General features: G+C 39.2%; 1 protein-coding gene across 1 annotated transcript; it reads left to right on the forward strand.

The window, feature by feature from the left end:
- The first annotated feature begins 365 nt into the window (after positions 1-365).
- On the forward strand, positions 366-25,213 carry api5 (apoptosis inhibitor 5). Its single transcript, XM_067994047.1, has 14 exons — positions 366-551; positions 3,769-3,930; positions 4,277-4,370; positions 6,358-6,423; positions 9,985-10,136; positions 11,882-12,088; positions 13,879-13,983; positions 14,757-14,846; positions 16,031-16,212; positions 17,169-17,262; positions 17,459-17,515; positions 17,931-18,007; positions 20,989-21,122; positions 21,730-25,213. The coding sequence occupies exons 1-14, from the start codon at positions 483-485 to the stop codon at positions 21,807-21,809; spliced, it is 1,569 nt and encodes a 522-aa protein (XP_067850148.1). The 5' UTR covers positions 366-482; the 3' UTR covers positions 21,810-25,213.
- The last annotated feature ends 1,435 nt before the right edge of the window (positions 25,214-26,648 follow it).

Consider the following 26,648-nt stretch of genomic DNA (forward strand, 5'->3'; position numbering starts at 1 on the left):
TGTGTCAAATTTTGTCTGCTAACCCTACTCCTGCGATGCGCCCTGGGAATGTTTTTTTTTATTACATCAAGGCACCATATAAATGCAAATTGTTGCATTAATTGCCTGCTCCTGCCGGCTCCGCTCTTCATGATCGCCAGGCCCGGCGCCTCAGTCCGTCCACGCCGTTTGCCGAAGGCACAGCCGCCGGCGGCGGAGCGAAAGATATCGGGGATGCGCGACAGAAACAGCACGGATAATAATATAAGCAAAAAAAAGCTGCAAATGTTGGAAATGTGAAAGAACGGGCCGTTAGTCCTCCGAGCCTGCAGATGGCGCTGTTGTTGGCTGAGCGTCGGCGCCCGAGCCCGGGTCGGCGGGAGGTATCGCGAGGGTTCGCGGTGATTGACAGGCGGCGATAGAAGAGCGCGGCGCAAGTGACCCGGGAACAGAGAGGCTGATCTTCGGCGTCACTATCGGCGGCCCCTCGCTCTCGACCGACCATGACCACGGTGGAGGAGCTGTACCGTAACTACGGGATACTGGCGGATGCCACGGACAACGTGGGCCAGGTGAGGGAGGAGATGGAAGCGGCGGGTCCGCTCCCTAGGCCGGTGCCAGCAGGCCCGAGCGCGGCGTGTGGCTCGGGCTCGGGCTCGACTGCGCACTTATCCTCTGGGGGTGGGTGGGAGGGAGGGGGATGGAGGTGACGGGATTGCGGGACTAAAATGAAACCAAATCGAAAGGACCGGCAGCGGCCGGAGCTCCTGCCGGTTCCGCTCTTCATGATCGCCAGGCCCGGCACCTCAGTTTGCCCTCTCTCCACCCCCACCCCCACCCACTCTCTCTCTCTCTCCTCCAGTCTAGTGAGGGGTTTCAGTTGCACACAGGCTGAGGTGGGTCAAGATGCTCCGTTAGTTGCCCGTGCTGATAGTCGTTGCAAAGTGATGTGTGCGGGGAGGTTAAAGCATTGAAGGCGCCTCTGTGTAACCGTTCAGGTAAAGTGAGATTCAGAAATTTTCCAAACCTGGCAGTTTTCTTCAGTTATATAAAAAAATATATATACTAAAAGTCCACAGTTATTTGTTGTAACAAAATAATTATGAAAAGACGCTGGCTTTAAATGATTACATTAACACACTTTGCCGCAAATATATGACTAATATATATTTGCTGTCAGGGGGAGTAGCAGACCCTTGTTATTGCTCCATTGGCCTGAGTTTGATCAACGCCCGGGAGCAGCAAAGATGGAAACCCGATGCCTATGCATACTTCGACCCATGTAGACAGCTCAGCTACTCTGGCAACTAAGTTTACATGGGTGATTTCCATTGTAAATGCATAGAAGTCACAACATGGATACAGGCCAACCAGCCTGTGTTGGTGTTTTATCCTCCACGTGAGCAAATCATTCTAATCATATCAACCCATCCTGTTCATACATACATATATATATGTCCGCATATCTCCTTAACCCTTTTTCCTTCTACCTATCCAATCTAGTCTTGAATGTTGCTATAGTTTCTGCCTCAGCCACTAACCCTAGGGTGAATTTCATAGTCTCACAACTGTGTAAAGAAGTTTGTTTAAATGTATAATGGAAGTTGCCTCTGTGTAACCATTCAGGAAAGTGAGATTCAGAAATTTTCCAAACCTGGCAGTTTTCTTCAGTTATAAAAAAAATACTAAAAGTCCACAGTTATTTGTTGTAACAAAATAATTATGAAAAGATGCTGTCTTTAAATGATTACATTAACACACTTTGCCACAAATATATGACTAATATATATTTGCTGTCAGGGAGTAGCAAATCTCTTGCATTTATTTTGTATCTATGGCACCTTGTTCTTGGACCCTGCCCCATCCTTTCATAATTCTAAATACTGCTATCATTTTTCAATTTGTGCTGTTCTAATAAAAAAGTCAATTTTTGAGCCTTTCCTCATATTGGTACAAAACTGACCTTATAAAACATGGTGCCATTGGAGATCCATTGATATATTAAAAATTGTAAACAATTTTACAACACCAAGTTATAGTCCAGCAATTTTATTTTAAATTCACAAGCTTTCGGAGGCTTCCTCCTTCGTCAGGTGAACGATGTGAAAATGAAATCCTCGAAATGAAATCGCATTTATAATTCACAGAACAATGCTTGGTGATTACAGACAGTTTTTTCAACTGCCCGTTGCCAAGGCAATCAGTGTGCAGACAGACAGGTGTTACCTGCCAGGTCTCAGAATATACAAATCACCAAAAAAAACAACAAACAAAAAAAAACAGAGGTAGAAACATAGAAAAGACAGCAACTGACCCGTTATATTAAAAACAGATAACATTTGTTCGCTGGTGGGGTAACGTGTAGCGTGACATGAACCCAAGATCCCGGTTGAGGCCATCCTCATGGGTGCGGAACTTGGCTATCAATTTCTGCTCGACGATTTTGCGTTGTCGTGTGTCTCGAAGGCCGCCTTGGAGTACGCTTACCCGAAGGTCGGTGGATGAATGTCCATGACTGCTGAAGTGTTCCACGACTGGGAGGGAACCCTCCTGTTTGGCGATTGTTGTGCGGTGTCCGTTCATCCGTTGTCGCAGCGTCTGCATGGACGGACACCGCGCAACAATCGCCAAACAGGAGGGTTCCCTCCCAGTCAGGGAACACTTCAGCAGTCAAGGACATTCATCCACCGACCTTCGGGTAAGCGTACTCCAAGGCGGCCTTCGAGACACACGACAACGCAAAATCGTCGAGCAGAAATTGATAGCCAAGTTCCGCACCCATGAGGACGGCCTCAACCGGGATCTTGGGTTCATGTCACGCTACACGTTACCCCACCAGCGAACAAATGTTATCTGTTTTTAATATAACGGGTCAGTTGCTGTCTTTTCTATGTTTCTACCTCTGTTTTTTTTTGTTTGTTGTTTTTTTTGGTTTGTATATTCTGAGACCTGGCAGGTAACACCTGTCTGTCTGCACACTGATTGCCTTGGCTCTCCAACCTCTCAACTACTCTCCGTCCCCAATACTCCTTACCTACCCATAAGTCCTCACTACTCCCATATTCACAAAAGGAAAAGAACAAAGATACAGGTACTTAACTGTGAAAAAGGAGCCAGATAAAATAGAAAGAGAAAATGACAGGTAAGATAGTGGACCAACAATGGAAAACTTTAAAATAGACGGTGATTAAGATCCAAACTAGACACATTCCCACAAGTAGCAATGGGCGGGGGGGATAACAAAAACTGAGGGTCTTTTGTTATTTTTAACGCTGGGTCATGCCTTTTATAAGACTACCATAAACAAGTTTCAAGGAGATAGTCCTAATCTTTATACTTCCCAACCATATAATAATATAATTGTACTATCTGGATCCTGAACCTGAGTGTGACATTTAGGTAATACAGAAAGGTCCCATTAAATTTAAAGCAGTGTTCCTATTTAACAATATGTACAGCATGTTCTAATATGTTTCCTTGGAAAGTAACTTGTGTTTATCCATCTTCAGCTGCACAGAAATATGATGGTGTAGTTATACCACAGAACTTTGAACCATGTGGATTTGATGGTTATTTTCCACTACAGTATCAGCCACACATCTTCGTGTTGACATCAGTTGTACTTACTCATTTCGTGTTGCTCCTACATCCTCAATTGAAAGGCTTTTTAAAGTTCAGGGATTTCATGTGCAGAACATTCTAAGCTTTGAAACAAGAAATTAATGATCTGAATATTTTATAAGGGTTTTAGATCAAATTCTGACAACATGTAAATGTCTTTTTTTGCAGTACAAAGATGCGTATCAGGCTATTCTGGATGGTGTGAAGAGTGGAGCCAAGGAGAAAAGATTGGCAGCGCAGTTTATTCCAAAGTTCTTCAAACATTTTCCAGAGCTGGCAGATAGTGCTATCAATGCTCAGTTGGATCTCTGTGAGGATGAAGATCTTTCTGTAAGGGTTATCTTCATTTTCTGTTGTAATCTGACCTTTTGAGGAGGGGGGGCGGGGGACGTTGGTGCAGGGAGAAAGAAGTAAGGAGATGGCTCTGTCCTTTTTCCCTGATTTTCAGTCGTCCTCTTGCCTGGCACATGTTCAGTTTTATTCAGTTTGTTTTAATAACTTACAATTATGAATGCATTGCCCTTTGTATGCTCGTGTTCAGGGATATTAATGCTGAAATCTTTAAGATTTGTCAGAAGAACATGTAGAATGTCAGCAGCGTGTGATTTAATAAACTTTTTGACATCATTGCAAAAATAACATGTAAAACTTAAGATACTGAAACATTTTTGTTTAGATTCGCCGTCAAGCCATTAAGGAGCTGCCTCAGTTTGCAACAGGTGAAAACCTTCCAAGAGTTGCGGATATATTAACACAGCTTTTACAAACCGGTATGTGTCTATTTTGTGATGAGTTGGGATTTATGCTCTCAATTGAACTTTAATTCTTTCTATGCTGTTTTTCAAGTTTCCCATTTTAATGACTAAAGGCTCCTGTAGTTGAAGTGGATCTTTAAGTAAATAATTTTGTTTATTGTATTACTGCCCACAAGAATTATATTATTGTAACAATGTAATATACTTTCTATTGTATGAAATGACTTTTCTACACTTGTTGGATTTCACTTTTTAGCCTGTGTAGTTGAGCAAAATGGATGGAAAATGGGAAACTAGTGAATGTGGCATCAGATTTCTTTGGGAAACAAAATTTTGACTGAATCCATGTCAATATAAATCAGAATAATCTAAACATGATAGATAAAGCAGTAGGAGTACAACATAATGAAGATCAGCAGTCAGTGGTTGGAACATAGGAAAAGAGCAAATGCTTGATTAAAAAAGAGATTACAGCCAAATACTACATACCATTTATATATTTAACTATTTGGAAAATGTAGTGTAGAGTGAACTTTTAGAGAATATGCATCAGCACCGTTGCTACTTGTGCAAAACAATATTGGGTCCACCAGTTTGAATGAGTATTGTATCAGATAATTTCCCAAATGAGGTTTGTGTTTAGTGAGTAGACAATACATCTTGGAACTCACAAGAAGTCAATAAACAGTAGTAAAAGTGAGGCACACTTGACATTGATTAAGACAACACGGCATGCAGTGACACTTTTCAAATAAGCAGCAAAATTTGATAGTCCATTTGCGACAGAGTTTTATTATTTCAAATCATATAAAGACTTATTAAAAATCCCATAGATATTAAAACATCTGAGATTTTGGTGATCTTTGATTACAGTTGACTGGGTACATCTAGACTAATTGGGACATACAAATAGTCTGATCTTGGATTCCCACCATCTATGGATTTTTAATTATCCTTGGGATATGGGGAATGCTGGCAAGGTTGGATCTGCTGCCCTGAGAAGTTGATGGTGGTGGGTTTTTACAGTAATCTTGCAATTGAGTGGCTTACTAGGCCACTTCAGAGGGCATTAAGACTGAACCACACATTGTGGGATTGGATTCACCTAGGCCAGAGTGAGTTGGGGTGGCATGTCATCTTTCTTGAAGGTCATCAGTGAACGAGTTGGGTTTTTATCTCAAACCAGCTGTTCTAGTGGTCATTTTTTAAAAAATTAATTCAATTTTAATTCATGATGGTCTAATACCATAACCACTACCATACATCGTACCCAACTATATAAATAGTGACTTTGGATTCTTTTTTCTCTGATGCCATTAATTAGATTGAGGATATTTAAGATTAGGGCCAGACAGGTAGAGTGGAAGCATTTGTTGCCTCATTTATCAGTGAGTGACAAAAAACTTAGTCCATGCAGGTGTTATTAACAGTAAAATCTGACCATGGGAAAGAGTCAAAGTTAGTCATTTGGAGTTGCTGACATACCACGGGCTGTGAATCTGGTATAACAGGCAATCTCTGTTTTAAATCCTGTGGGTGGTTAACAGCTTTATTTAATTGTGAAAGATATCTTTTGATGCCGTTTGTATCTGGAGAGAGAAGTTGATAGCTTCTCAGCAGCTTTTTGTTCAGCATTCAGAGATTGTTAATTCTAAGCATCAGGGAATCCAGTTCAGCTGTCACGTCCCTGTAGCTAGGCGTCATCAGTTTCAGTGAACTTATACTAACTTTAGATGGTGCAGTGTCATTGATAATTCTTTGTACATCAGTGTGCCTTTTAAGTTATTTCATTTGTGGCCTGATGGCTCAGTAGTTTGAAGATCATGTGATCAATTATTTTGCTGCACAAACTCCATTTACAATGTAGCGTTTGAGGGCAGTTAAACTAATCTCACCTTTCTACAATGTGCTGTAAACAAGTCACATTAAAGCTAACTGATAAATCTAGTTCTAGTTACTTTCAGCTCTGGATTACAAGGATTGCCACTTTGCTTTTTTTCAGATGATAGTGCGGAGTTCAACTTGGTTAATAATGCATTAATATGTATATTCAAGATTGATGCCAAAGGTAACTGCCATTTTCTTCCCATTGTTGCTGTTTTGTTTAAATTAGACATACTACTTGGATAAGTGAAAGTGGGATAGCTGTTTTGAAGCACGCTTGGGCAGATAAGTTATAAAAATTAAGTACTTTACTTCAATTTTGTATTGTCATTCATTTGACACACTAACTGTAGACCATTACTTGCATTTAGTTTTGAGAAGACAAACAAAATTGAACGATTTACTGTGTAAAAGTCTATGCTTTATTTAAAATAGTCATAATGACTAAAGTTAGAGGAGTGCATGTGTATATGTGTGTGTGTGTATATATATTTATTCTGATCTAACTTGCGTTTGCCAGTGAATTGTTATACAGTAGTAATTTTTGTAAAGACTGGCAATTTATCTACCTGTAATAAATACCAAGATGTAGAGTGGAAGGCATAAGAGAAATATAGGGCTTGAAAAAACCTGAAAAGTTATAGAAAACTGTCGGGAAAATTGGCATGGCGGAGACGAGAAAAGCAAAACTTGCAATCTTGTCAACTTTTTTTACTTTTAACGGCTAATAATGCTTGAGAAACTTAAAGCTTGGAAGGGTAGAGGAAGAGACACAAAAAATAAGTCTTTTAATCAGGCACAAACAAATTGTGGCTGTTGACCTAAGTTAATTTTTAAAAATTCGTTCATGGGATGTGGGCGTCGCTGGCAAGGCCGGCATTTATTGCCCATCCCTAATTGCCCTTGAGAAGGTGGTGGTGAGCTGCCGCCTTGAACCGCTGCAGTCCGTGTGGTGAAAGTTCTCCCACAGTGCTGTTAGGAAGGGAGTTCCAGGATTTTGACCCAGCGACGATGAAGGAACGGCGATATATTTCCAAGTGGGGATGGTGTGTGACTTGGAGGGGAACGTGCAGGTGGTGTTGTTCCCATGTACCTGCTGCTCTTGTCCTTCTAGGTGGTAAAGGTTGCGGGTTTGGGAGGTGCTGTCGAAGAAGCCTTGGCAAGTTGCTGCAGTGCATCCTGTGGATGGTACACACTGCAGCCACTGTGCGCCGGTGGTGAAAGGAGTGAATGTTTAGGGTGGTGCATGGGGTGCCAATCAAGCGGGCTGCTTTGTCTTGGATGATGTCGAGCTTCTTGAGTGTTGTTGGAGCTGCACTCATCCAGGCAAGTGGAGAGTATTCCATTACACTCCTGACTTGTACCTTGTAGATGGTGGAAAGGCTTTGGGGAGTCAGGAGGTGAGTCACTCGCCGCAGTATACCCAGCCTCTGATCTGCTCTCGTAGCCACAGTATTTATATGGCTGGTCCAGTTAAGTTTCTGGTCAATGGTGACCCCCAGGATGTTTAAGGTAGGGGGATTCAGCGATGGTAATGCCGATGACTGTCATGGGGAGGTGGTTAGACTCTCTCTTGTTGGAGATGGTCATTGCCTGGCACTTGTCTGGTGCAAAAGTTACTTGCCACTTATGAGCCCAAGCCTGGATGTTGTCCAGGTCTTGCTGCATGCGGGCTCGGACTGCTTCGTTATCTGAGGGGTTGCGAATGGAACCGAACACTGTGTAATCATCAGCGAACATCCCCATTTCTGACCTTATGATGGAGGGAAGGTCATTGATGAAGCAGCTGAAGATGGTTGGGCCGAGGACACTGCCCTGAGGAACTCCTGCAGCAATGTCCTGGGGCTGAGATGATTGGCCTCCAACAGCCACTACCAGCTTCCTTTGTGCTAGGTATGACTCCAGCCACTGGAGAGTTTTCCCCCTGATTCCCATTGACTTCAATTTTACTAGGGCTCCTTGGTGCCACACTCGGTCAAATGCTGCCTTGATGTCAAGGGCAGTCACTCTCACCTCACCTCTGGAATTCAGCTCTTATGTTCATGTTTGGACCAAGGCTGTAATGAGGTCTGGAGCCGAGTGGTCCTGGGGGAACCCAAACTGAGCATCGGTGAGCAGGTTATTGGTGAGTAAGTGCCACTTGATAACACTGTCAACGACACCTTCCATCACTTTGCTGATGATTGAGAGTAGACTAATGGGGCGGTAATTGGCCGGATTGGATTTGTCCTGCTTTTTGTGGACAGGACATACCTGGGCAATTTTCCACATTGTCGGGTAGATGCCAGTGTTGTAGCTGTACTGGAACAGCTTGGCGAGAGGCGCAGCTAGTTCTGGAGCACAAGTCTTCAGCACTACAGCTGGGATGTTGTCGGGGCCCATAGCCTTTGCTGTATCCAGTGCACCCAGCCGTTTCTTGATATCACGTGGAGTGAATTGAATTGGCTGGAGACCGGCTTCTGTGATGGTGGGGATATTGGGAGGAGGCCGAGGTGGATCATCCACTCGGCATTTCTGGCTGAAGATGGTTGCAAACGCTTCAGCCTTGTCTTTTGCACTCATGTGCTGGACTCTGCCATCATTGAGGATGGGGATGTTTACAGAGCCTCCTCCTCCCATTAGTTCTTTAATTGTCCACCACCATTTATGACTGGATGGGGCAGGACTGCAGAGCTTTGATCTGATCCGTTGGTTGTGGAATCACTTAGCCCTGTCTATAGCATGTTGCTTCTGAGTTGTCGATTCACCAGGTTGGCACCTCATTTTTAGGTACGCCTGGTGCTGCTCCTGGCATGCTCTTCTACACTCCATATTGAACCAGGGTTGATCCCCTGGCTTGTTGGTAATGGTAGAGTGAAGAATATGTTGGGCCATGAGGTTACAGATTGTGCTGGAATACAATTCTGCTGCTGCTGATGGCCCACAGCACCTCATGGATGCCCAGTTTTGAGCTGCTAGATCTGTTCTGAATCTATCCCATTTAGCACGGTGGTAGTGCCACACAACACGTTTGATGGTGTCCTCAGTGCAAAGACGGGACTTTGTCTCCACGAGGACTGTGCGGTGGTCACTCCTACCAATACTGTCATGGACAGATGCATTTGCGACAGGTAGATTGGTGAGGACGAGGTCAAGGTCAAGTAAGTTTTTCCCTCGTGTTGGTTCGCTCACCACCTGCCGCAGGCCCAGTCTAGCAGCTATGTCCTTCAGGACTCGGCCAGCTCGTTCAGTAGTGGTGCTACTGAGCCATTATTGGTGATGGACATTGAAGGCCCCCAACCAGAGTCCATTCTGTGCCCTTGCTACCCTCAGTGCTTCCTCCAAGTGGTGTTCAACATGGAGGAGGACTGATTCATCAGCTGAGGGAGGGCGGTAGGTGGTAATCAGCAGGAGGTTTCCTTGCCCATGTTTGACCTGATGCCATGAGATTTCATGGGGTCCAGAGTCAATGTTGAGGACTCCCAGGGCCACTCCCTCCTGACTGTATATCACTGTACCGCCACCTCTGGTAGGTCTGTCACCTTGTGTGTAAATTTGGGATTTTATACCTGATTATGAAAGGCTATTCATGCCCGATGGACCAATTTAGAAAGTTGAGGGCATTCTGACATGCCAGATGTGAGTGTGCTTTTGAATCACATGGTTATCATAGGCCAACACTGTGCCTCTTGCAAATCTACATACCAATTTTGTGCACACTAAATTTAAAATTTGCTTAATTTGTAATTTTCCTCTTTACCAAAAGGAACCTTAGGGGGTCTTTTCACACAGATAATACAAGGGGAGGACATTGTGCGAGAACGTGCCATAAAGTTCCTTTCCACAAAACTGAAGGCACTACCAGAGGAAGTAATGACCAAAGAAGTAGAAGAATACATCTTTGTGGAGTCTAAAAAGGTAAGTAAAATCAAATTTATAAATTGCTGTTGGGCAAATTACAACTTACTTTTTTTAACATCATATTTAAATGATTGATTTGAGCGCTCTTGGTAATCTGTCTCGGATGGAAGTAGAAGATCCCACGGCATTTATCAAAGAAGATCAGAGTGAGATGGGAACCATGTCTCAGTGACAGCTGAATGGTTTTGTGGTCCTGGTTAAAGTGAGGCTAGTTGGGTAACATAGCTATTGACTGTTAGGGCAAAACGGACTCCAGAAGATAGTGTGCTGAACCCACTGTACTTCTGTTCCCGGATTACGGTAACCATATAGCCTTTCTGCATTTCGCAGTGCTGTTTAATAAAGTTATTAAACTAAATTGTTGGAGTTGGATTATCTGGTGTCAGAAATCACAAGGCTCTATCTTTTGAGAGTCAACACTTTGAAATTGGTCATTTGAGTGCTCATATAATCATTTAGCTTGACGGCACAGTGAAAATAGAATTATATGGTTAGAGGTGCAGGTATTGCTGTGAAAGGAGGAGATGATACAGGGCATTTCTGAGAATTGAATGTGAAAAAATATGGAATGGATTTGGTTTACAATCTGGTAGCACTGGTTTTAGGTCTAAGAAGTGGTTAGCAATTGTTACGGAATTTTTAATTTTGTGGGGGTTACTTATTCTCTATTGTGCTACCAAATTCAACGTGCAGTAAGGTGCAGCTGCCTCTTGCTCTTCCAGTCAAAGGCAAAGGTGTCTTTGGGAAAAATGCTGTCTAAAAATTATCTGTAGTGATGGCTAAGTAAGAATTGCACTGAGATGTGATCACACACAGACTGGGAAATTCTAAGTATGTCAGTGGAGCGGGAACAGTCCTGAGGGACTTCCTGGCCCAAACCTCTAGTTATGAAATTTCTCTCAAACTGTAAAATTTCCAACTCCAACTGAACTGCTGCCAGCTTGACACTTTGTACAAGGCATGAGGTATCCCAAAAGAGGTGATATCCCACTGCTTCAGTTCAACATGAGATGCAGTATAACCTCAACTGGTGCGATATGCAGCACATTTAAATTTCTAATATTGGGACAAAGTAAACAGAACATTTTATTTTCTAACATTAGAAATGTCACCAGCAAATGCCAGTGAGCAAAGATCTGCACATGCACTTAAGTGCTCAACTTCAAAACTTTACTTTGAGCAGGATTGCAGCATTCTGTGGCTGTTCTGAAATAGCAACATCTAGTAGTAAAAAATGTTTGTTATGCTTGTTTTGTTAGTAAGTAAATGAAGACTTATTAACTTAAAATGGAAAAAGATAATTTGTCCTCTATCAAGCCCATTTCCTCAGGTGCACCATGCGTAACTACAGTGCCATGGCATTCACCTAGCTCAATCCAAAAATGCCCAAGTAGTTGAGTACTAAAAGTTTTTAGTATTGACAGTATACATTTTACAAACTATTGCAGCTTTGTTTTTTTTAAATAAACACAAACTTCAAAAAGTCAAACCAAAGTACCCTTGTTAATTCACTTTTTGGACATAAACCAAAGAATTGTATTCAGGTTGTTACATTTTTTTTATTTTTAGTTGTTACTGCAGTGCTCAAAAAGTACTAGATCAAATCTAGGAAATAAAAATGCGAAATACACAATGAACAATTTTGCGCTGTTGCCATTTTTCTCCCCGAAGATTTTAGTGCAGGGATATAATTTGTAGGGAGTAAAATCTAATCCATATATATGCATTTATTTTGTTTTTAGGTACTGGATGATGTTACAGGAGAGGAGTTTGTTTTATTCATGAAGATTCTCTCTGGCCTGAAGAACCTTCAGACAGTAAGTGGTCGACAACAGCTGGTCGAGTTGGTGGCTGAACAGGCAGATTTAGAGCAGGTGTTTAATCCTGCAGATCCAGACTCCGTGGACAGACTACTACAGTGCACAAGGCAGGCGGTTCCACTTTTTTCGGTAAGGCTTAATTTAAATTCAGTGTATTTCAGAATTGCTGACCCAAATTAATTTCTGGTTTGCCCTCTGCCGTGTAACTATTTCCTTAGCTGGGCACTTGGAAGAAGCTTGTGTTTTTGCAGTAGGATTTCTATGTCCGTTTGCAATAAAATAAAGTGTCTTGGAATTTGTTGTTTCAAATAGCCATTTGTACTGTTTGAAGGTGGACAGATACTTTTGGTTCTATTTACCTATGAGCCTCTTCCAGAGTTTTACAAAATATGCAACTCTAACTACTCTGGACATAGCATCCAAAAAATAATCTTTTATATCCATTAAATATATTTTGTTTTCAAGAAGTGGGCCTAACATAGCTAATCTAGATTTTAATAGTCTCATGGTAATTTGATTATTATTGGTTTATGTGACCTAACTCTTCAACAATCATATTTTATTTGAGTGCATCAACTGGGTTTTAATAAGTTGATTTGAATATTTCATACTGGTGTTGAAGACTTTGGTGTTAGGAAGAGCATATCTTTTTAGGAATTGCTGTGAGATAAGATAGGAGTTTGTGTAGGGTTGAGCCTATGTTGTTAGAAAGAGCATTGAAGAGGATGTGGATGAGGGTTTCAGCAGTAGTGGGGATGAGGTACGGAATGAAAAGTACAATATTATGGAGGTGGAAACAGACCATCTTAGTGATGGGCTTGATGTGGAGGGGTTTGGGGCTTAGCTTAGTGCCAAGCAGGACAGCGACATTGTAAAATATCAGGTTGAGCCTGAGCAAGTAGCCGGGTAGGAGGAATGGAATCAGATTAGGACGTTGACTTTCTGACGAACTGAACAGGATGACTTTGATCTTGCCAAGTAGTTGGAGAAAGTTCTAGCTTATCAGCAACTTAATGTTGGCAGATGGTCAGACAGTGACAGTTGTGGAGTTAAGGGTGGTGGTTGGGAGGCAAATTTGAGTATTGTCTTCATCCATATGGAAGCTGATAAGCATCATGGTCTGTTTTTCAAAATAGTGCGTAAACAAAAAAATTTGGTCGTCTTGTTTAAACGGTGCAAGCAGAGGACTATTGATTAGTTTGGGTCTCAAGTTGTTGACAGTGTGGTTGCTAGAAGAACATAAGTTTAGTGTGAGATTTTTTTTGGTAGTACACAAGGAAAGAGAAACAATTGTTGGAATTTAAGTCTCAACATGTTCTTCCATACCCATGTAAAGAACTGAAATATTCTTTGAAGACTAATTATACTTGACAGGATGAAAGATGCTTTCAAATGATACAAAAATTGTCAACTGATAAGCATCATGCATATGCATATGCCAATGCCGTAAGCATGACAATTGTTTCGCCAAAGTGTTAAAGAGCAGATTTTGAGTGTGACGTAGGCAGCAAGAACACCAGTGGAATTGCCATACTGAAAATAATAGCATCAATCATGCATTTGGCTAAACTTGATATTTTGAGAACCAGCAGATTTTCTGGCTTTAGAAATTACCTTGCAACCTAATTAAGCAGCATCATGTGACACGTGTTGTTGTATTAAAAGCCTTTCTCTTACCCTGGCAAAGAAAGAGGCTTTTAATACTGCAACACCTGTCATGTGATGCTGCTTAACTAGGTTGCTAGGTACTTTCTAAATTTAGGAAATGTATTCTAAATAATACCTTGGATCATGTATAGAAGAACGTTGATTCCTAACTCATCAAAGTTAGAATCCTGTAAAAGTACTAGATTCAGCAAAAATAAGTGGTAATATTTACCCGTGTCTTGTACTTTGTGTTGTTTATGCTTATCTTTCAGAAAAATGTGCATTCAACCAGGTTTGTCACCTACTTTTGTGAGCAAGTGCTGCCAAACCTAAGCTCCCTTACTAGTCCAGTGGAAGGACTTGACATTCAGCTGGAGGTAAGAGGTGGAGCATCTTGATTTACTGTTATTGCAAAATAAGTAACTTTGATAATTTGACTTGTTTTATCAAAATGCAAGCTTTTCTTGTCAAGTTTGTTATATGTTTTGAGGATAAAGCTATTTTTAAGTCATCTCTATGTTGACTGAGGCAGTAGACATGGGAGAGCTCTTGTAAACAATTGACTGTTGCATAATCAATTTAAAAATTAATGTCTTAAATTGTTAAATATTTGTTCAGTTGCTTTAAAATCTGAGTGATCTGCCAGCTGCATCATCCTGCACCTAATGCACAAGTGAAGGTCCTTTTGATTACACTTTTATTCGATTCCAAACTAGCCCCTTAAACAATGTCTGCCTTAATTGGAGATGACCACAGGGCTAAAAATGCAATCTTTTAATAAAGCAATGTTTGGAAATTTCAGTTAATTTCACAATACATTCAAGAATTTTAGGAATCTGGTTCTTGTGAACAAAGTATCCTCCTTACTGCAAACTCTGATTTGAGAACTACTGGGCAAAGGTGGGTATGTATAATTTATCACCGATGCTTTAAAGTGCATCCAGCTGTAGGAAGAGTATTGGATTTAATTTTTTCTCAAAATGTTAACCGACATTCACAAGTTAATTTCAAAACTAGGGCCTCTACAGAATTCCTTGAAGATTTGTGCTTAAAGCAATGATTGTTGTTTAACTGTATTTTAGTTAGTATTTTGAAATTTTTTTTTCTAAAATAGTGCTTGAGTGAAAGTTGTGCTATTTTAATTTTGCAGGTTTTAAAGTTGCTGGGAGAAATGACACCCTTCTGTGGTGATATGGAAAAGTTAGAAAGTAACTTGAAACAATTATTTGAAAAATTGCTGGTAAGCATGGAACTTTCTGTGGAATGTATATATTTTTTTTCTATTCGGTTCCAGTGTATCTTAATAGGGAACATATGTTTATATTTGAATTGCTCTTTGTATTGTGCACATCACGTATTATTTATGTTCCTTTCATAATTTTTATTTTACATTGTTTCACAGATAAAATGACTTTTATTCAGAACTAAATTACTTCACAATGCTCAACCTTTTCATCTCCTACCATTTCCTAGTTTCACTCTTGTCGCTGGTTAAAATTGGACAACTGATGGAAACAAAATTTAGTTTTCTATTGAGGAACGTGGAGGTTCAACTGTTTTCCAAATTATTCTGACATCACCCCCTTCCCCCTAACTATTATAGTTTCAGGATGTGGCATACACTTTTTTTAAGGGGTCCGGTCTTCATGAAATGTCTTGCAAACCGTTACAAACAATGCAGCGAGAGAAACCTTACCATAGAATTATTGGGTCGTTTGTGCCTGAAGTCACTGACAGCTGACATATCGTTTTTGCTGTTTTCTTTTAAAACAGATGACTTTGTCAAACACTTCCTGAAAGATTTCTCTGCTTTAAATTGTTACAATTTCACTGCATGGGTCAGATTTGCTGTGTTACATAGAAACATAGAAAATAGGAGCAAGAGTAGGCCATTCGGCCCTACTCCGCCATTCAAAACGATCATGGCTGATCGTCTAACTCAGCACCCTGTTCCCGCTTTTTCCCCATATCCCTTGATCCCTTTAGCATTAAGAAATATATCTATCTCCTTCTTGAATATATTTAATGACTTGGCCTCCACTGCCTTCTGTGGTAGAGAATTCCACAGGTTCACCACCCTTTGAGTGAAGAAATTTCTCCTCATCTCTGTTCTAGATGGCATACCCCATATCCTGAGACTGTGACCCCTGGTTCTGGACTCCCTAGCCATTGGGAACATCCTCCCTGCATCTAGTCTGTCCAGTCCTGTTAGAATTTTATATGTTTCGATGAGATCACCTCTCGTTCTTCTAAACTCTAGTGAATATAGGCCTAGTCGACCCAATAAATGTTTGCATTGTAGCTTCAGAAAGATTGCACCATATGTACTTAAATGCTTGTACAGCATCTTATAAATAAATGCTCATCAACAAAAACTTGAAAAAGTAGGTCTTGTAAGTAATCTAGAATTTCTGAAAAACCTAGGAATATATGCCATTGCCCCCAGAAGAAGCAGAAAATGGTGAAAATGCAGGCAACGAGGAGCCCAAACTGCAGTTTAGTTACGTTGAATGTCTGCTATTTGGCTTTCATCAACTTGGAAAGAAACTTCCTGATTTCCTTACAGCAAAACTCAATGCAGATCGACTGAAGGACTTCAAAATCAGGTGAGATGAATGTTATTTGTATACTTCCATACACTAAAAGCTGTTTCTCTTCGATCTGTAGTAGTAAACAGGCTTGATTGTGTTCCTTACATTTTAGTGTCTAGTTATTTCAAAGTTTTTGATTTGACTGGAATTAGTTGCTTGCTTGTACAAATCATTTCCAATTTTCTTAAATAAGTTCTAATGAGATAGTTCAAATTCTGGACAATTGATAGTAAACTCAGGAGTCATCATTGGTGATTATAACTATCTGTGTGTATTTATGCATGTCACTCACAGGAATATCTACTTCAGCTTGGGTTTGTGGCATTGGCACCCTATCTCTGCAGTCTCTTCCGGCTCTATATATTCTTGTAACTCTGGCCTTCTATAGATCCCTCCCTCCCTTTGCACCACTATTGGTGGCAGAATGTTCAGCTGCCTAGGTCCTATTCTTTGGAACTCCCTTTTAAAAAAAAATTCAAGTTCTATCTCTCTGATTAAGCTTTCAGCCACCCCTTCTAGTTTCTCCTTTCTCATTCGGCTTACATCTGTTTGTGAAGTACCTTGAGTTGTTTCCTACATTAAAAGGCACTGTATAAATGCAAGTTGTTCACATATGACTGCATATTCTATTTCTGGTCAAAACAGTATGGGACTTCGATAAGTAGAAGTTGCACTTTTGTCATAAACTGTCAGCATAATGCAATCCCATACCAGCCATCCTTGCAATCTTTCTAAGATTGCCAGTTTAGTGTAAATTAAATCAGTTTCAGGTGGTAGTGCAGTGCTCACAGAAACTGGGTTGTTACTACCAAAATTTATTTTGTTTACAACCTGTTCACAAGGTGGGATTATTGCAGCTAAAGCACAGAAATGGAGATGGATTTGAACTTAGGTCTAAGAGCTGAAAGAACGGTCTGTAATCTATTGTGCTACCCAGTCCCCTCTGGTTTTAACTGTAACTTTATGTTTAGGTTGCAGTATTTTGCAAGAGGTTTACAAGTTTACATCAAACAGCTACGTCTTGCTCTGCAAGGAAAAACAGGTGAAGCTTTGAAAACAGAAGAGGTATGTATTCTAGCACATTGGTGGTCTTTCACACTTAAATAATGAGGCAGCTAGGAACAAGTTGCATAATTTAACATTGTTTAGTTACCGAAAGTGTCTCTTGGGGTCAGAATTGTGAGGCTTTTATCCAAGTATTTTGGAATATATGTCAATAAGAACTTCATATTTTGTATATAGTGCTGTTTCTTTTCCACAGAACAAAATTAAAGTTGTTGCATTGAAGATAACCAATAACATTAACGTTCTCATCAAGGTAATCAGTTTTTTAACTATTGATTGTAACTTCTGCACAAAGGAAAACAAACTGTTTGTGTTTTGAGATTTTGTGAAGCTAAAAGTATATGCTGTCATAGTTACCTACATTGTTTGGTACAACTAAAAATGCTGTTGTATCATACAATTCCCACATGTTTATATTTGATGTTTATACATGACCCATGTTTTTAAAAAAAAAATCTGGCGTAGAAAAGCTACAACATTGTACTGGCATATGCAAAATGTCTGTCTAGTAAAGAGATCTTTAAATGCAGCTACTTAATACCTTGAAACATATACTTTTGTACATTTAGCCAAATAAATGGGTTATGACTTGGATATGTGGATGACAGAGACTTGAGCGGAGTAAGCTGGACTGAAAACATTGTATAACCTACACTTTTTTTGGTTAGGATCTATTCCATAATCCTCCTTCTTATAAAAGCACAGTCACCCTTTCTTGGAAACCTGTACAGAAGGTTGAAGGAGGGTAAGTTTATCCTGGTATCTTCTAATATCTGTGTACTCTTTTCAATTCTCGCTCATAAGCTAATCTTCAGAAACTGTAGTGATAACTCAAAATTTTAAAAACTCCTTCATATCACTGCTGAAGTCCAGATCCCTAAAACTTGAATGTGCCACTGATTATTACCATTAGCAGTATGTGGCATACCTTTTAGGAGTCTTGAAGAGAAAGAAAGTAACTGGCACAACTCAGCCCAAGTTCAGCTGATTTGACAACTTGTGTTTCACCACATGATTTCACGTCTCAAAATCCTAATTAAACATTGCTGTATCGGAAAAACCCCAATTATTATTTATCACCTTTCCTTCCAAAGTTTGGTAATTCTTTTCCTGAGTTAGATGTATTTAAGGGAGTGATCATGTTGCTTTTGGGGGTATCCTGTCTGTTTTGAAACAGATTGATTTTTTAAAAAATAAAACATCAACAGCTGTGCTCTTGTATAATTGCTGTTGACTACAATAAATTTGTTCAACATCACATGTAGAATTCAATATACCAAACCACTTCCATTCACTACCAATCTATAAAAAGATGAGATTTGCATTAACTTCACATACAATGAATTACTTTTGAAGTTTGGTGACTGTTACATAGACAAACTCAGCAGTCATTATGTGCACAGCTAGGTTTCTACAAACTTCAGTGTCCAGTTAGTCTATTTTTGGTGGTGTTGATTGAGGAGGAATTTTGACTAGGACACTGGAGAACTTGTTACTTTCCCTTTGAATAGTGCTATTGGTTCTTTTATGTCCGCCTGATGTCTCCCTCTAAGGATAGCACTTCCACAATGCAGCACTCTTAGTACTATACCGGAGTGTTGATTTTAGATTGACCTCAAACTTCTGGCATGGGACTTGAACCAACAACTTTTGACCAAGGCAAAAGTGCTATTAACTGAGCCAAGCTGACAAATGTAACAGAAAATGCTGGAAACACTCCAGGCTCGGAAGCACCTGTGGAGAGAACCGACAAGTTGACCCATCAGATGTGTGGTCCTCAATCAGAGCTTCTGATAAAGGGTCCACACCTAAAGCTTCAACACATCTATTGTTTCTGCAGATATTGCCTGGCCTGCTGAGTTTTTCTAGCATTTTCTATTTTTGTTTCAGATTTCCAGCTACTGTAGTTTTTTGTTTATACTTGCAATGATAGTCCTGAACTAAACCTAAAATGTTTCCAATTATTTGTTTTCACTGCCCTGAATGTGACTACCTTATGCTAAATTCCTTTTCCTTTAGATAAATATTCAAAAAATACATTTTTTTTAAAGACATCAGGAGCTATTTTTATTAGGCTGAGGGACCAAGATTGCAAATTGGAGGGGTGCTTTAATTTCATGATCTTACAATATCATGACTTAGCAAACGGGGTTTTTCAGTATGATGCTGTGTAGAAATGAATATCCCCTTGCACTGTAATGCAGTTTTGAGCTAGTTACCACTTTCAGAACTTAAAAAACAGCATTTTTAAGTTTAATGATGAAACAGGACATTTTCAGCCAGTTATTTAAGTACTGTTTTTGATCAAGATTCCCAATAAGCATTCTTGTACTGGATGAGCTTCAGCTACTGAAATATTAAAATAATTGAGGCTACAAAGTGAGATATTAGACATTTTGTTGCAAATATATATGTTACTGTTTGGCCAGTATTTTAGATCTGCAGAAGGAATTGGACATTGCAATGACCCTTCTGATAAATAGGGTGATTCATTATATTCCAAATCATTTTTTTTATTTATCTATTTGAGATGTGACTGGTCACTTGTTTACTGCAAGATTACTTTCTCTTAATTGTGGGTGGAAACCACACTCCTTATGTCGCTGGTTCCTCCACAATGAAAATTAGAGTTTTGGAGGAACCATTCAGAGATATTACATATTTTTGTATGCAAATACATTTTGATTGAAAAGCAGGTATAAAATGCTTAATACAGACTGCTTCAAATAATCAATTTGAAACAGGGGCTTGGTAACATGCAGTTGGATTTGTGTGGCTCAGACCAAGTGCCATTTTCTCGCAGCATGTTTAAAGGGTTAATTGATGCAAGGTTAAAAAAGCCACACCTTACTGATGCTAACGGATATACTTCTGATATTATAACCACTTGCTTAAGATGCAAATAAGTTTATTCTTCCCTCCCCAAAAGCTCGTCCTCAGTTACTGCATCCCCTTGCATGCACAAAATTTTGCAACAAGAATCTAATCCCAGCCTCCAAAGAGGGGCAAGCCTATGCAGGAAATCTTGTAGGCATTTATAACATTTTGAGTAGGTTTGCAATGGTTTTTCTTCAATGAATTTTTAATCGTATACAGTGGTTTTAAAATTGCATTTGGTCATTTCTCTTGTTCAGTGTGAAAATATTCTTCGAGGGATTTAGTTTATTTTGTGGTAGTTGCTAGTAATAGATTGCTGGATTTGGGGAGGGGGCGGGTAGACTAATTTGGGTGGTTTTGTAGTGCTTGTTCTTGCTGATTTAGTAGCTTTCCTCCCTGTCTGTTGAATGGAAGTGATTTTTGCTTGCTCTGCATTTAGGTCATGTAATATTTAAGCTAATAGTAGCTATTTCAACTAACAGCTACTTTTTGCCCTACATTCACTTTGAAGTGGGACACCCTATGCTTATGCGTGAAACCTTTATATTAAATATGTATTTAGTTTAATTTAGTACTTTATAGCACTAATATTATTCTTGGTTTGTTTAGCTTTACTGTATGTGTTTTTTGAGCTGCACAATATGAGCTGTCAACTTTAACAAGATAGAGCAGCATTCGGGAAACAGGAATTTCCCTATAGCTGCAGGTAGCCTACGGGTAAAAAAAATAAATGACTGATAGTAAACCACTTCATAATTTCTGCCTTAACCCAATGTTTCTTTATGTAATTGGGTAACTTTATTTAATAAAAGAAACTTTAAGGATAATTAATCTCTTTGATTTTAATAGGCAAAAGCGAATGGCTGAGGAAAACACTTCATCCCCTCCCAAGAAACAACCTCCAGCACAAAAACGGGATACCAGGCAGATTTACAATCCCCCTAGTGGCAAGTACAGCGGTAATCTTGGTAACTTCTCATATGGTAAGCTATGTAAAGCAAATTGGAGATTCTGGCAATTTAATTGTCCTCTGATGATATAACAGGTTGGAGCAACACCAATGATGAGATATGGGTTTGTCTGTAATCTAGTACGCTACTAAGTTTCTCATCTCGTCAGTGTTGCTGTGGGGAAAATGCCAAGAGGACGTTAAGTGTTCTGTCATAGTGGGAGGGGAAGGCATCACTGTGTAGTGCTTGCCCACCACTTGGTAACTGGGTCAAAGAGGTATTGATCGGGTTTGGGATCAAGTTGTCTGCCCTCAGTTGGTTCATGTACCATAAAAAGGGAGAAAGTAACTTGAAAAAGAGTCCTTGAGGGAGGGATGAGCGGGGAGTAACACTTTATTTTCCTTTTAAATTTTGATTACTACTTCTAGTTCATTGGCAGAGGAGGAGTTTGATAGGATCAGTAATAAATTTTTTTGTTGCAAGATCAAAGTTTGTCGTGTAGAATTTTAAACTGTGTGCTCAAATTACAAGTAGATGCTTACATAATTCAGTATAATCTTCAAGCTACGTATCTTAAAAATGTCCTTAAAATCACAAGTAGATAAGAAAACACATTGAGCATAATTTTCTTTCTTTACAGAACAAAGAGGAGGTTTCCGTGGAGGCAGAGGTCGAGGCTGGGGCGGACGAGGAAATCGTAGCAGGGGGCGTCTCTATTAGAATTAAAGGCTCCTTCACCATTGCCCATTGTGCAGTAGTTACTGTGTATTATAATCTCGGGATTGCTACAGAGCACCTGCAAGAACTGCTAGTAGCCTTCAAAGGAGAATTCTGTATTTAAGCAAACCTAATTTCTAAAAGATACCTTTGTACATTTCAACCTATGTTTGTATGTGGGAACGTGAAGCTGTTTTTTTCCAAACCCACAATCTTGTTCCGAAATGTGCTTTTTATTTCCTTTTCTTTGTTTTATACTGCTCTTCTGACATTTATAATAATTATAGACTTGGAGAAATTTTCAAAACAAAAAGCACAGCAACAATTGACATTCCAAAATCCATCTTTGCAAAGTACCATGGTAAAATTAGAATACGGTAGAGAAATTCATGAACATCACCCATTTCATGCTACATATTGTCCAACTGACTTTCCCACTAACGTGATGTAAAACCTGCATTCAGGATAACACTTAAAATTGGTCCTTTTGTGATCTGTGACCAATGTGGGAACTTTCAAGAATTCTCTAGGTCTCCAGTGCCAGTGAATTATTTCCAAATGAAAATGTGCCACCAGAGTAACATTACTGTAAAACTGATGTTCATGAGAAGACTCTTGCAGCACTGGCACTTCCAAATTTTGGATCTCATCCTTCCCTAATTGAAATGAGAGCAGATAAGCAATGTTTCCCTAGGCCTCTTAGAGTGCCATCTTGTTACTAACAACCAAGAGGAGCCTCAACTTTTTCCTCCATTTCCCTCTCTGAGGACAAAATTTTGCCTCTGCTCAGTAGTTCACTACTTCCCAGTTGAGATTGGGGGAATTAACTGTGTGGAAATTGTGGATAGAAATACACATTATACCTTTGTAGTGGTGTATTAATGTACAGTGTGCCACTGGGGGCTGAAGTTTCTCCTTTTTGAAGGTGGGCAGCTGCAACCCAATCTCAATTCGAAATGTGTCCTTCAGCAAATTAATGACACTATCCCTATGGATGAACATAAAGCTACATGCTGCGATAAAACTTTTTAGTAATGTGCAGTATTTATGTAATCTTACATTTTTATGGTGTGTATAGATTAACTGTTGAGTGCTATAGTACTGAAGTACTGTATTCAAAGAGTACTTATAGTTAAAAAAGAATGATTTGCTTGATTCCAAAGCTTTGTCTGCATTTGTGCTTTGATCCCCACTTCATTGCCTATTCCATGGCCAATAATCTTGTGATATCCAAGATTATCCCATTGTGCCTTTGTACTGTACAATGGGCTTCATTTTGGAGTCAGAAGCCAACAGTCATGAGGTAAGTTTTCTGAACTATACCCTGTCACTTCCTGAGTTTGTATCCCCCTCCCCCAATAAACCAATAGTTATCAACTTCCACATGTTAATGTTTTAGCTGATCATCGTCTAAATTTTAAATTTTATGCCATTGGATTTAATGCTAAATTTATGTAAAGAAATTATATGACTGCAGTCTTGTTGTGAACAAATCTTCATCCAGCAGCAGCTTAACCCTTAATGCATTTGAAGGCTACAGTGGGAATATATTAAGTAATATATATCGCACCAGTTCTGGATTAGGTTTAGGTTCGTGGGAATTGCTGTACACTTACACAAATTATCCTTACATTATAGTTCCAGTTAAATTGTTATAGGGATACTACACATACCAGTATGACAGTGAATAAACTACAAGCTGTCATGTGATTTTGTATCATGTTATCATGGTCTTGCAGAGAAACTGGCTGTGTCACTTGCATTAGTGTTATTGGTGAGTCCGGCTTTACAAGTTAAAAGTTCTGTTATCTAAATTGGGAACAGTCAATTCAAGGCAATTTCTGATATGGATTACTGGGGAAATGGCTGTATGAATCTCTTTTCCTACATGCACCAAAATTTGGGACAGTGCCTTCTGTGTATGTGCACACTATGACGAGGCTACAGTGGAACTGTTAAATGTTAGTGTCAAAATTTGAACGATGAACAAAAATCTAAGTAGCAGAAACAAAATGGTTCTTGAAGTAATGTTCGGATAAGTATGTTGGTTCTTTAATACCAGATGCCAATGTTACAAGTGTTTCAGAATATGAGTAATGCCAAACCATTTAGATTCCTATTTCACTACCGCGATCTTAAATTTACCATAGTGCAGATTTATATAATATGAGGTGTGTTTTGGAAGCTTGCTGTTGGAGGTGAATGAATACTTTATGCAATGGATATCAGCATGAATAATGTTTTCGTATTCATTATCTAAAATCCAGTCATTGTACAGTTTTTCTTTGGGTGGAAGCTACTTAATGCAGTAGCTATGATGAAGGTATTTGGGGAAAGATACTTTTTCCTTTTGTAAATTATACAGTGAAACCTTTTTCTTTATTTAGTCTTTGGTCTGCAATATAACAGTGACAGACCTTTTTTAAGCAGTGTGTAAAAGGTTCCAGTTGTCTTTATATTGTGCAAAAAGATTTATTTCAACACTTGGATTTAATAATTGCAAACTCAGAAGTTGAAAGTAGTAATACATGCAACTGCATGTATCTCTAAGGCTGCAGGTGAAGCACGCTGTTCAAACTTTATTTAGAAAAGCTGTAACTGCATGTGACTTTTATAGGGATGACCGTACATATTTAGAGAACGCCTTTTGTAGGTATTTGCTAGTTTTATCAATGTCATTGCAGCTTCTGTTTAGAAATGCAACAAAGTTATTTGTTCACAGCCTCATTTTCTTTTAGTGGCAGGAAATGTAAGCATTGCCCCACCCTTTTGGAATAAAATGTTTTGTACGGTAATGGTGCATACTGAGTGAATATTTTTGTATTGTGCACCTATAATCAACTAGTAAGCTGATAAAAAATAGAAGTTACATTGTCGACTATCAGGTTCAAGAATTTAACTTAACCAATAACTATTGAAAATATTTAAGTTTTTATAGGCCTATTATTTTGTTCTGATTATGTAGGTTTTTTTGTAAACATGCAACCGTGTTGCGATATTACCTTTGACAAGGAATTGCAAGAACTCATGATCTGGCAAATCTAGAAAATTACATAGTATATAATGGTAGGTTCCCAACAAATTGACTCTTTCAATGTTCAGCAACAATCAAAATTTAGACATTGACACTAGATGAATTAAAGAAATTCTTGCAAACTAGCTATAGGATTTCAAGTTGTATATGTGCATGGGGAGGGCACATGTAATTTTCAGGTGAGGATAGGTGTGCTAAGGATGTGTTGTCAAAAGGTGATACATATTTGGAACGATCAGAAGTTTGAAGAGCAAATTGCTCACTTCGTAATTTTCAAATATATGGACAGTAAATCTGCTCATCAGGAATTAGCATGCATCTTGCTACAAGTTTTGTTGCCTTGTCCTTTACATTAAACTTTTTTCCCTTTTTTCATTTCTTGTTACTTCCATTCATTTAAAAATATCTTGGTTTGCAAAATGATACAATAAACCCTGTGAGGAAAGAGTCAAAATAGACCACTTTAGAAAAAAACACAAGGGGAAACTTGTAAAGTTTTTTCTTGTGAATAGGCATCTTTCCCCATTCAGCACATGCATTGTACCTTATGGTCCTTGACCTTAAGATTATTCTAACATATACACAAATGAAATATCAAAATCTGGTACTTGAGGATAGATTAATGGAATCTTCATCTCATTTGTGCAAATGCAAAGTTAAATCCAATATGATTATCATTTTGGTAGTATAAATACAATTAGCTCCCTCCTTAGCCATAGATGGCTAATTGGAATGTCATAATGTATAAACAGCACAGTAATTGTAGGAAGAGGAAACTTCAGAATTTTTTTTTCTTAACATTAATGTTTCATAAAACTCTAGTGCCTTGCTGTAATATTTCAATGTGGTTTCAGCAACCTCCTGTAAAACACTAAAACATCAAGTTCAGTTAGATGCAGTATACATACAACATACTTTTTTAAAATGTAAAATGTAAAATCTGGTCATTCACAAAATTATTCCTTATGTTAAAATTCTAAGCATAAAATGGCAATTTACATCTAATGGAAGCAGAATTGCTTAGGGAAGGTGTTCCTTTTAAAAGCTCCATTTCAGGCACAGCCACTTAAACATATTACCCTCCCACGCTGCCTTGTCTAAAACCTTGATCTGTACTCTTAGTATCTGAGTATCATTGTGGGGGTGGGGGGGGGAGGGGGCGCAAAGAAGAGGAACATAGATTACCAGTACAAAAGTAGTGTATACTGGCTGCACCTTTGCTGTGGAAGCAGAAACTGCACATCTTTATTTTATGTAGACATGGCTGGTAAGAGCATCTTCAGGCTGCTGGACAAAGCAACCATCCTGTCTGCTTTGGAAAGGCTAGGGTTCTTTGTCATTAGGCAAGTTGCATCTGCCACCAAACCACAATATCTGAAGGTCCCTACTATTGAGCACATTATCTGAATATCCTAGGCCTATTAGTGATAGCACATATTGATACGCTAACTGCCATCAATATTGGGATATGTTAGTATCTGTGATTTCTCTAAATGTTGAGTTCTTAGTATCTGATAAGAAGAGCAGACTTGTTTCTGGAATAACAGGGCAGCAACTTAGAAGATTTATGCAAATCTAGTTCTAGATTTTTTTTCATTTAGTGATAGAACTTTCAAGTTACTTCTTCACCAATACATTGCTAACTTGTATTTGATTCTTAAATGATTCCAGGATTTTCACCTCTACTCTATTTTGAAGTCCTTATCATGTTTCTTTGAGGATGGGAAGCTTGAGGTTTTTTTTCTTCACAACTCTGATCTCTGGCAATCGGCCTTGTGGCTCTTGGAACTTCCCCCCCAACATTTGAA

This window comes from Heptranchias perlo, chromosome 12, assembly GCF_035084215.1.
Source record: "Heptranchias perlo isolate sHepPer1 chromosome 12, sHepPer1.hap1, whole genome shotgun sequence".
Lineage (NCBI taxonomy): Eukaryota > Metazoa > Chordata > Chondrichthyes > Hexanchiformes > Hexanchidae > Heptranchias > Heptranchias perlo.

What these genes read in the sequence shown, in the direction of transcription:
- api5 (XM_067994047.1), top strand. Translation starts at nt 483, where the DNA reads ATGACCACGGTGGAGGAGCTGTACCGTAACTACGGGATACTGGCGGAT. An exon ending in ATTCAAGATTGATGCCAAAG is followed by an intron (nt 6,424 to 9,984) that starts GTAACTGCCATT and finishes CTTTACCAAAAG; the next exon opens with GAACCTTAGGGGGTCTTTTC. An exon ending in GACTTGACATTCAGCTGGAG is followed by an intron (nt 13,984 to 14,756) that starts GTAAGAGGTGGA and finishes TTAATTTTGCAG; the next exon opens with GTTTTAAAGTTGCTGGGAGA.